Source organism: Aricia agestis, chromosome 18 (assembly GCF_905147365.1).
Source record: "Aricia agestis chromosome 18, ilAriAges1.1, whole genome shotgun sequence".
In the NCBI taxonomy this organism is placed as follows: domain Eukaryota; kingdom Metazoa; phylum Arthropoda; class Insecta; order Lepidoptera; family Lycaenidae; genus Aricia; species Aricia agestis.
This window is the reverse complement of record NC_056423.1, coordinates 6,677,604-6,689,853: the sequence shown is the minus strand read 5'-3', so window position 1 is coordinate 6,689,853 and position 12,250 is coordinate 6,677,604. Positions and strand designations below refer to the sequence as shown.

The 12,250-nt window shown below is 38.9% G+C and overlaps 1 protein-coding gene across 2 annotated transcripts in view; it reads right to left on the bottom strand.

Moving 5' to 3' along the window:
* Positions 1 to 12,250, bottom strand: part of LOC121736270 (R3H and coiled-coil domain-containing protein 1) — a 38,521-nt gene that overhangs the window by 854 nt on the left and 25,417 nt on the right. Inside the window, exons 6-9 of one of the 2 annotated variants that reach the window (XM_042127361.1) lie at positions 5,074 to 5,188; positions 1,537 to 1,658; positions 594 to 671; positions 492 to 509 (exon numbers count right to left, since the gene is read on the bottom strand). In XM_042127361.1, coding sequence (XP_041983295.1) covers positions 595 to 671; positions 1,537 to 1,658; positions 5,074 to 5,188 — 314 coding nt within the window. In that variant the 3' untranslated portion in view covers positions 492 to 509; position 594. The remainder of the gene's footprint in view (positions 1 to 491; positions 510 to 593; positions 672 to 1,536; positions 1,659 to 5,073; positions 5,189 to 12,250) is intronic. The other variant, XM_042127360.1, reaches the window with a different exon arrangement.

Sequence of the window (12,250 nt, the reverse complement as noted above, 5' to 3'; positions counted from 1 at the left end):
CAGAGGCGTAGTTATAGTTAAGGTTAAGGTTATCGTCAAATATGGCGTCCATTATGGACTTTTACTAGGAATTTGACAGTTCATTTCACATTTTGTTATTGTTAAAGTTTAAGTAAGTTGGTGCAATCCACCCTTAGTACAAATTTTTGCAAACTTTTTCTTAAGGTGGAACCGCACTAAGCACAATAAGCCTTACACCTAGTGCGGTCTCACCTTTATCCGAAATAAAAATATTTATTACAAACTAAATGCAAGGATATAGGAAAATACACTTAGCTTTTTAAGACTTAGCGTACAAATAGCTTGCAATTTTTTCTTGTATATTAGAGTATTTTGTTCATTCTTTGGTCATTTATACTCAAAACAAAAAAAAACTGATTTTTCTAGGGTTCCGTAGTCTCGGAAGCCATTCAATTTAATTAGTTGAAATAAATGCTTGAAATAAATTAAAGTAATCGCTATAAAATAAAAATAAACCAAGACGCCACTACCATCTTGCAACCCGCGTTCTGCGAAAGCAAAAATAAAAAGTATATAAATACCATACAGATAAATAAATATATATAAAACTGGTGTATCTGTTTGTGTGTCACCTCAGGCGTCCAGCGACTGGTTGGCGAGAGAGCCGTCCCACGCCGCCTCCTTGTGAAGTGCCGCTTGGCGTTTCTTCTCTGTAATAAATAAAAAAAAAACATGATTTTACTTTTGTAACTCAAATGCATGATACAACGACGCAACAATATTAGTTTATTTGTTTTGAAAACTACGCATATGCCCGCAAGACGCACAGGCGCACGTGCGCATACACACACTTGTGTATATATACGGAGCCTGGAGGTATACACTATACGCACATGCTTTTCAGCACGTATACGCATCCATCCATGCCCGTACACGCGTACGCAAATATGCTTCTAAAATAATACCAAACATACGAAAAGTCCTAGGGAAGTATGGGAAGTTTAGTATCACTACCACACAAAGGGTAGCCGTACATGCACACGTACACGCAACTTTGTCCGTACACCCAAGCATATAATTTTATGCATCTAAAATAATATCAAGCATACAATGCCACGGGCCTACCACACCTCTGTGTAGTTTGGTGCCCACATAACCCAGCGCCGTCCACATTTTCGGCCGCTATCTGATGTGATAGCAGGTGTCACCACAAAATTTAAAAATATACAATACAAATATTTCGACGTTTATACTTTTTTGTTTAAAAAAGTTCCATCTTCAAAATTGTGACCATGAGCAATGAAGTTCATGTTCATCAAAGTTACACATCAAGGGGCCAGCCAGCCGCTCAAAGCGCCAAGTGCCAACTCCCACGCGCCTCAGTGGTCAAACCAATTCCATTCAAGCCATAATCCGACCTGGATCCATCCTAAACTTGCCTTGGGCAGGCATTGGGTGAGTACACCTTGTGGTGACATAGTTACATAAGTTCGGGCGATGGTGGCTCTCACCCCTCGCGGCGGGTTACATAATAAAGGGGCAGTTCATACTACGGTAGGGGGGCTCTGTACTCACCCCTCGCGGCGGTGATGAGGCGGCGTTCCTCAGCCCGCTCCTGGCGCGCGGTGCTAAGCCGAACGCCGAGCGCGCCCGACACGAGCCGCCGCGCCAGCGCCGTGCACGTCTCCGGTCGTTGTCTGCAAATGTCACAGTAAAATTTATAAGAACTATATTCAAAATGGATAAAGTTGGCATCAGCGGTCATTGACCTTCGGCTTCTTATGCTGGCTTCTCCCGGCGCGTAATATCACGAGCCAGACTGCGCCAGCTCGAGCCACGCGCCGTGTGAATGGGGTGGCTCGAGGTGGCGCGGGCTGGCTCGAGCATGCACGTCCGCTCCGATCGAAGTCGGTAACTTCAAAGGCGCGGCTCGTGATATTAAGTGCCGTGAGAACGGGTAGCACGGAGTAGCTGTTGGCTCGTGCTCGCTCGTATAAATCGACTCGTTGCGGCGCGGCTCGTCTCGTGATATTACGCCCCGTGAGAAGCCAGCATAAAGCATTACAGGCGAACGGCGCTTGCCAACGGCAAGCGTTGATGGCAGCCGTCGTATGTGTCGTTGGCAAGTACCGTTCACCTGTTTTTTTTTTATGAAATAAGGGGGCAAACGAGCAAACGGGTCACCTGATAGAAAGCAACTTCCGTCGCCCATGGACACTCGCAGCATCAGAAGAGCTGCAGGTGCGTTGCCGGCCTTTTAAGAGGGAATAGGGTAATAGGGGAGGGTAAGGATGGGATGGGAAGGGAATAGGGTAGGGGATTGGGCCTCCGGTAAACTCACTCACTCGGCGAAACACAGCGCAAGCGCTGTTTCACGCCGGTTTTCTGTGAGAACGTGGTATTTCGCCGGTCGAGCCGGCCCATTCGTGCCGAAGCATGGCTCTCCCACCTGTAACCCTTACTAAACTTAAGGAGATTTTAAAAATGTTCCTACTGTATTCGGTCTTAAAAAATTAACTCTTATAATGACAGAGACTATTAAAAGATTCATCTGAAAACTTTGGTACTAGAATGATAATCTCCAACCCATTACGCATTTATTATCTGGGGGCACGTCAGTTTAGTATTGACTTAAAATATTTACTGCATATTTAGTTCCAACCGAGTATGTAAAATACGATATCGTCCTTAGACCCAATTTCACCAACCTCTGTTTGTTAAATCCTAACAAGGCATTACTTAACGGACCTTGGAAAATTAAACAGACTGTTAAAATACTTATGTCCCACAGTAAAAATTTAACAGCGGATTAGTAAATGCAATGTTAAGTGAACAACTTCTTGTTATAAGGCGATGAAATTGCAATGTACAAGATTAATACGACATGTTTGCTGCAATGTGTCACATTCTTCCATAGTAGTATAATAGTAGATAATGCGACCAAATTAAAATATCACTGATCGCATACATTTGTTACGCTATAATAGTTCTTCTTAATTTACCAGGTTAATAATTATTATCTGTCAAAGCTGAAAACTTGAATCATAATACAAACTTTTATTTACTTATTTCGGTTTAGTAATTTTGATACAAGTTAGTATATTTGCAATGTCAAGGAAAATCCGAAGGCTGAATTTTTGACGAAGTGAAAATAAATAATTATTCATAACTATGAAAATAATTAATAATAAGGACGTAGCGGAAACATGGCGGAAAGACTCAAAAGTCAAAACAGATTCTTTTATTGATATTGCATATTATTGTCTTTGAAAGTTGTTATTTTGCCTCATATAACAGCCTGTTAAATATTTAACGGTCCTCCATAGCAGGAATTAAATTTAACACCGTGTTAGGTGATTTAACATGACATTAGGGCATGGTGGAATGCTCGATAGCTCTAACAGGCCGTTAACTGATTTAACAAGCCATTATTTATTTAACATTGCTTGATGAAACTGGGTCTTAGACTAGAAATATCTGACACATCATTTTCAATCGAGGTTTGTATAGAGTTGAAATCTGACAAGTTTTCTTTACTCCGTGTACACTTTATGATATAGCAATATTAAACATATTGGTGTTCATACTAGATCGTTTAAGGCTCAACTCATACTGGCGCAGAGTCGAAGCGACGTAATATGATATTTTTTAAATTTCGATACTAGTTTTGTGTCCAATAGCGTGCTCCAAATTTTGTCACGTGCCACTGGTGGCACGCGTGCCATTGGTTCGCTATCCCTGGCCTACAGCATAATATACATCTCTATTGTTAAACGTTTTAATTTGTTAATTATAACCAACTAGCGATCCGCTCGCGGCTCCGCCCGCGTGGATATCAGTTAGGTTAGGTATATCGCGCTTCAAAATGAAACGTAGACCGTAGTTATTTTCGTGAGGGATACTCGCACACCACGTACTGGCGCCGTTGTGGTACATGCTATGTATCAGAGATGGCGCTGTATGTGAAAAATGATTTTCCCTGTTTTCCTGCTTTTCTCTTGAAGTTTTTCTGTTTTTTTTCTATAGACCTCACGGAGCCCAAGACCTTCCCAACGAATGCAAAAGACTGGATTTCCCAAACCGCTTTTTTGCGCGGCAAGGCTGAAAACTATCTTATTTTTTCAAGATATCGTTTTCATTTTTGATTTCAAAAGTAAAACGCTTGTAATTTGGGCCTATCCTTATTTTTTAAAAATAATAATTATTTTCCAAGAAAATAAACATAAATAGGCGATTTCCAATTTTGGTGGCTTGTCGCTGAACTATTTTACTCAATATCTAGACCGATTAACAGAAAACTAGATACTCACTGGATTCGATTTTTATTTTTATGTAGTCGTTTTATATAGTTGACTCTTTATAATATATGAATTTTACTGTACTAACTTCTGTAGTTGAGTTTTTATGACACAGTTTAGGTCTGTCACGGAGAATTTTTAAATTTTGGTGGGATTTACGAAACGTTGTTTCTACAAACTACCATTGATCCCGTAAGCATAAAAAATAGGCCATTTACTTCATTCAGCCACACGCTAACCAGTTTAGGAGGTGGCTGTGGGCTGGGTCGTACCAGTTTCCAGCCAGTAATCAAAGAAAACCGTTTTATCACAAAACCCCCGATTTTATGCAATTTTGGTGTACTTAAATTATCCTACTTGTGGTAATAATATTATCATGTTGTTATTTTGAATAGAATTTGGTAGAGTTTTGGTTTGTTTATAGTTAAGTTAATGTGCTATAACTTTAGTGCACGCAGTTTTTCTTAAAAGATTATTTTTCTCGCAAATTCCAATTTTGGTGGGTAAGAGGGTGTGTAAAACATTATTTTTACAAAATGCCATTGATTCTTGAAGCATAAAAAATACGCTATTCACTTCATTGTGTCACAAGCTAACTCGTCTAGGTGGTGGTTGTCGTACCAGTTTCTCGTAAACACCTAATCCCCAATTTTGGTGGAAGCAAAAATTTCCACCAAAATTATATAAAAAATGCAGGTTGTTGAAATCCACTCAAAACCGTGGAAATCGGTTCGTGCGTTCCGGAGTTATAGCGTCAGGAAGGAGAACCCGACTTATTTTTATATATTAGATATTCATCGACATAACCTCTCACCTATACGGCTGTAGGAACTCGGCACACTTCTTGGCTTTGTTGCGAGACTCGAGCGTCGCCGCGTGCAGCGGCCGGCAGCGCGCAAGTGACCGTTGCGTCGACAGCACTTCCGCAGCTGGAATTTGAGACAGACAGAGATTATTAGTTACTAAGGCCCTTATAAATAGTCAGTACTGAAGATGCATCTCGGTCCCAACACGCGCGTCAAGTAACGCGTCTTGAGACCGGGTCGCATCTTAAGTACTGACTATGTATACGGGCCTAAATTTTTGAGTGCTAGAATTTTTTATTGGTTCCTTGTTTTGCGAAAAAGAGATGAAAATATCCCTAGTAATATCGAAAGTTTACTAACTCTAATCCGATTACGTATAAAATATAATATTTACGTATGGAGATACTTTGAGTCCCGGGAAAGGACATAGCATACTTTTTATACCGGAGAATGTACATCGTACGGATCCTACGTACTTACGATAAACTCATTTTGGCAACGAAGTTGTGGGCGCCATATATTTGCTTATAATTATTCTTAGACCCAATTTCACCAACCTCTGTTTGTTAAATCCTAACAAGGCATTACTTAACGGACCTTGGAAAATTAAACAGACTTGTGATGTTAGATGACGTGACGATGAGTAGATGTTAAAATACTTATGTTCCACAGTAAAAATTTAACAGCGGATTAGTAAATGCAATGTTAAGTGAACAACGAGTGAACAACTATCAATTCGTTCATTCTTGTTATAAGGCGACGAAATTGCAATGTACAAGATTAATACGACATGTTTGCTGCAATGTGTCACTTTCTTCCATAGTAGTATAATAGTAGATAATGCGACCAAATTAAAATATCACTGATCGCATACATTTGTTACGCTATAACAGTTCTTCTTAATTTACCAGGTTAATAATTATTATCTGTCAAAGCTGAAAACATGAATCATAATACAAACTTTTATTTGCATATTTCGGTTTAGTAATTTTGATACAAGTTAGTATATTTGCAATGTCAAGGAAAATCCGAAGGCTGAATTTTTGGCAAAGTGAAAATAAATAATTATTCATAACTATGAAAATAATTAATAATAAGGACGTAGCGGAAACATGGCGGAAAGTCTCAAAAGTCAAAACAGATTCTTTTATTGATATTGCATATTATTGTCTTTGAAAGTTGCTATTTTGACTCATATAACAGCCAGTTATATATTTAACGGACCTCCATAGCAGGAATTAAATTTAACACCGTGTTAGGTGATTTAACATGACATTAGGGCATGGTCGAACGTTTGATAGCTCTAACAGGCCATTAACTGATTTAACAAGCCATTATTTATTTAACATTGCTTGATGAAACTGGGTCTTAGGTTGGGTTGCACCTTGCTTGCTAAATTTAACTTTAACCTTAACTCTGACCGGAGAGATTAACAGATGACAGCTGGTCCAACAAAATTATAAATGAACGTGGGCGGGGGCGCTGCTGGTAAAGGAGAACTGTCAAAAATGGCGTTTTTGTATGATGAAAGCGTTAGTTCCTTTTTTCGCCATGTGCATTTAAAACCTTGTCGAGCTCTATGGTTATGGTAATAAATATGGCGTCTTGATGGCGTCCATTTTTAACTTTAACCAAAGATTTGACATTTTGCATTGCAGTTAAAGTTTCAGTTATAGTTAAAGTTAGTTGGTGCAACCCAACCTTAATGTCCTACTGAAATTTCGTTAAAAGTTATCCTTGTAACTTTTATTACATTACAAACAAACTCAAAAAGCCAAGTAGTAGTGGCAAGTGGCAACTGGCGTTTAATAATATGTTGCGTGTCATTATGCCCTAATATAGCTCGGTCGACCTTCGACGACCTTCAACAACCTTCAACGAACTGTCCTGTCCCGTTTGGCAACGGTTAACTGTTTAACATACGATTAATCATCATCATTGGCAGCTTTTAAACACGCTTTTATAAGGTTGTGCTGTATGTATGTAACGGAATCTTTGAGCGTGTTTTTTTAGGGTTCCGTACCCAAAGGGTAAAAACGGGACCCTATTACTGAGACTTCGATGTCTGTCCGTCTGTCCGTCCGTCCTTCCGTTCGTCTGTCTGTCACTCAAGAACCGCTATACTTCTGAATAATATTTAAGGGTGGCTCCCATACAACAAACGTGATTTTTTGGCCTTTTTTGCTCTACATCAGTAATGGCAACAGGTACACACAATATGTTATTTTCACCAAGGCATTTATTGTATGTCTAATTCAATAATTATTAATAATATTAAAATAAAATAAAAAATTAAGGGGGGCTCCCATACAAAAAACAATTTTTGGCCTATTTTTGCTCTATAACGGTACGGAACCCTTCGTGCGCGAGTCCAACTCGCACTTGGCCGTTTTTTTAACTACATAATTATTTTATGTGTCTCTATCCTTCTGTGTTGTCGGTTGCACAGAATTTTAATAAAACTTCTAAGTCGACCAACTGGTTCGTTCGGTCTATTTTGGTTTAACGGAGCCTACAAAAACAGGGGTGGGGCGAGGGGGAATGATTTTCCGCTTTGTTATTATGTGTTTGTAAGTAGGTGTCACTACTTACTATAGTGTCAATATTCAGAATGTAGAGCCTGCGAGCCACAGGTCGTTGGCCGCGTGACGCAACACGGACCAAGTAGGTCACCGACCACGCCGGCCGGCATTGCACAAACACGCTATACTACTTTCCGGCGACTCTAGTACTAGAATCTAGATGGATAGAGCGCGCACAACTTTAAGACCGTTGGGATAAACTGGAGGAGGCAAATGGGCACATGTTAAGCCATAAATAATCCATACTCATTTAGTTACAGAACAGATTCGTATAATACAAATACGACAGTGTGTCTGTTTGTCTGTAACGTCTTTATGCTCAAACCGCTGAGCCGATCTTGATTTTTGAGTCCCGGGAAAGGGTATCAATTCTATCAAAAACGTTCAGTTCCTGCGCGATTAACGAATATTGTCACAACGGAGTTGCGGGCGCCATATATAGCAAATAATATCTAGATCAATAACGTACAATAATGTCCAACAACGTGCCACCGTCTGATCGCTACCAACCTGCAACCAATAGAGTGGGAATTGGGAAAATGTAGGAGATGTGACAATCCTGTCGAAACTCAATCGCACAATACATATCAAGGACGTTAAGTTAAAATAAATCAACCAAATACGAGTCGGACACGAAGGGTTCCGTACCGGTATAGAGCGAAAGTAGGCAAAAAATTGTGTTTCTTGTATGGGAGTCCCCCTTAAATATTTTCTTAACCTTCAAGCGGGCGCGCGCTCTTTTGTAACGGCAGTGGTCGCGCGTAACCTAAAAGACGTCGTAGGTAAATTGAAGAAATTAATCGCTTTTGAATCAATGTTATTTATTATTTCATAAATATAATTATTACTCTTTTTAAGACTAATCAATTCATCCAGAAAATTAAACGATTTTTTAGTAAAAACTTAGTTATAAAAACCGGTGACTCAAGGTAGCTTATCTTGTGCGAACAGGGGCAGAAAAAGTGGTCGGAATTTTCTAACCCTAGTTCCGATTTTTTCTTCATCTAGCAATAACACTCGGTGTTATCGGTTATCGAAGACTTAGTTTTATAAATATATCATATAATTTGCCTCAATTATATTAAAACTACACATAAAATAATACGAGAGGCGCGCGGCGTCTTTTCGATGCCGGTGCCGTGACCAAAACAATTGAGCTCCATGCTGAAAAGGGGGTGCGGAGAATTAATATAAGCTGTTTATTTGGTAGATAGATAAATTATGACAAGCTACTGAGAGAATGATACGGACTGAACGAGAAATATTGATAATATCAGCGAAAATGTATTGAAGGGAGTCTATTCGACGTCGCGCGACCGCTTGAAGGTTAATTTAAATTTTATTATTAATTATTAAAGTACAAATATAATTAAGAATTTTGTGAAAATTTCAAGTACCTAGCTGTTACCATTATTGATTACGAGCGAAAAAACCTAAAAAAATCTCGTTTGTTGTATGGGCACCCCCTTAAATATTAATTTTATTGCGTTTTTAGTATTTGTTGTTTTAGCGCACGGGTCACCAAATGGCGGACCGCGGTCCGCATCCGGACCGCCAACCCATTGTGTGCTGACCAAGCATGTTCGAAGATGAAATTCGTTAAAAATTAATTTCGGTCTCGACATACTGATGAACATGTAGCAACAAAAATTGTCACTTTTCTCATTGATACAAATAGGTCTTTGTAATTTCCGTAATTACATTTTTTTATGTGCGGACCACGAAGATCATTTTATTTCTTAAAACGGACCCCGAGCGAAACTAATTGGTGACCCCTGTTTTAGCGGCAACAGAAATACACAATCTGTAAAAAATTCAGAAGTCAAGCTATAGCAGTTCTTGAATTACAGCCTGGAGACAGACGGACAGACAACGAAGTCTTAGTAATAGGGTCCCTTTTTTACCCTTTGGGTACGAAACCCTAAAAACACTAATATTGTACAGTTAAAGATCAACGACCCTGTACGATCACGCAGGTGATTTTAGCGTTTTTCTAATTTCGTGGGAGAGCCATGCGTCGGCACGAATGGGCCGGCTCGACCGGATAAATACCACGTTCTCACAGAAAACCGGCGTGAAACAGCGCTTGCGCTGTGTTTCGCCGAGTGAGTGAGTTTACCGGAGGCCCAATCCCCTAACCCCTACCCTATTCCCTTCCCTACCCTCAACTATTCCCTTCCCTTTCCTTCCCTACCCTCCCCTATTACCCTATTCCCTCTTAAAAGGCCGGCAACGCACTTGCAGCTCTTCTGATGCTGCGAGTGTCCATGGGCGACGGAAGTTGCTTTCCATCAGGTGACCCGTTTGCTCATTTGCCCCCTTATTTCATAAAAAAAAAAAAAAAAAAATCGAAATGTTCTACGTCTAAAACACCCTTAACGATACAACATTTTACACGTACATTTCGTCTCTACTCTCTACATAATTCATGTTTACAAAAACAATAAACTAGCAGAAGCCTAGTTTCATATATGATTATAAAATAACATACATTATGTTTCTATTAAGAAGTCGGTTAAAAATAATACGCTCCGCAATTAATTACATTAAATTAGCTCGATCCTAATTAAGTATGATAAACACAATGATCCACAATCTGCATAATAAATAATAATACACCAATTAAAATTAGATATCTGCAATTAATATGTACTAATAACTAGATGAAATATTTTAACTTACTTAGTTATTCTACAAGTTAGCAAATTCTGTTAACTCTTTAAGGGGCCGGGTGCCATCGAAATTCTCATACATACGTAATACCAAAATCATTTTCTCATAAGAAAATATTTAACATGTTTGAGTTATTTTTCAGCTTAAAATAGTAATTACCTAGGTTCCTGCACAAAAATTTACTACAAAATATTTAAACACTAAAAATATATATAAATAATTAGTAAATTTACTACAAAATATTTAAACACTATATAATATATTTAATTACTATTTTAAGCTGAAAAATAACTCAAACATGTTAAATATTTTCGTATGAGAAAATGATTTTGGTATTACGCATGTATGAGAATTTCGATGGCACCCGGCCTCTTAACACATTGCAGCAGTTACTACGTTCAAATCATCACCTAATTATTTAAAAATCGCATTGTTTTGCAAACAATAAGACCATAGTTATCGTATAGCTAATAACAATGCCAAGTAAAGATGAAATAAGTCAAATCGTGAGAGCGGAAGATGCGTTTTTCTTGCACATAGGAAACTGCTAGATAATTATGCTTTCAAGAACTGATGTCAGCACTCGGAAGATTTAAATAGGCTACGTAACATATAATAAGGAGGCTATCTATTCTGTCTGTCTTTTACCACTTCTCGCCCAAGCCGCAGAACCAATTTTGATGAAATTTTGTACAAGGATACTTTGAGTCCCAGTAATCAACGTGATACTAGTACGGGAGCCCTAGATTTTTTTTTTATTACTATCAAGCTACTTTTTTGTGATTAGCGTCATTTTGATAAGACGAACAACATTTTTATCTGCGAAAAATCTTGAAAGTGGTAGCTAACAGAAATAGAAAGGATTTCATACTTTGACTTGCTGGTCCTAAAATATGGATTGTTCTTTTTGTAGGACAATGTTACTCTTAAATTATATTTTAAATTATTATATTAGACTATTAATCTATCAATATACAAAAAATCAGCTTGTTAGGGTTTCGTTTTATGGTTCAGTTTTCAACCAACTTTTGTTGATTACAGAACCCTAAAACGGAAGCTACTCACAATTTTTTTTTTTATGAAATAAGGGGGCAAAGCAACTTCCGTCGCCTATGAACACCCGCAGCATCAGAAGAGCTGCAGGTGCGTTGCCGGCCTTTTAAGAGGGAATAGGGTAATAGGGGAGGGTAGGGAAGGGCGCATAAAGGGAGGGTAGGGAAGGGCATAAGGGGAGGGTAGGGAAGGGCATAGGGGAGGGTAGGGAAGGAATAGGAGAGGGAAGGGAAAGGAAAAGGGTAGGGGATTGGGCCTCCGGTAAACTCACTCACTCGGCGTGAAACAGCGCAAGCGCTGTTTCACGCCGGTTTTCTGTGAGCCCGTGGTATTTCTCCGGTCGAGCCGGCCCATACGTGCCGAAGCATGGCTCTCCCACGGAAGATTTGCTTGATAGTAATAAAAAAAAATGTTCTAGGGCTCCCATACTATACATATAGGATTAATCCTGTTCAAATGTGCGGTTCAGTTGCTGGAATGATGTAGGTAGAAGCGATGTTGCTAAACTTGATCTAAATTTTACAACATCAACAAACTCCAATGGTGAAAGAAAGCGTCGAAAGAAAAACAGCGTATCTGGAAAACCAAAAAAAAAACCGATAATACCTTACAAAATGATGCTAATGCGGTCAACCAAACTCATCACTTCTAGAGACTCGAAATAGGCACCGTCTTTAGCATATGCCAAAGGCAGAACTTTAAATTAATAGCGACAAATGACTGCAGACTAAAGAAAATTTGGAAGAGCAACTTTCCGCATTTTTCTCGCACACACTTATGTCAATTTTAAGCAAGCCTCTCTATCCAAACTATAGTTTGTGCGTTTTATGATGATATGCATGACACATTATAATTGACAATAGTAGGTAAGTTACCT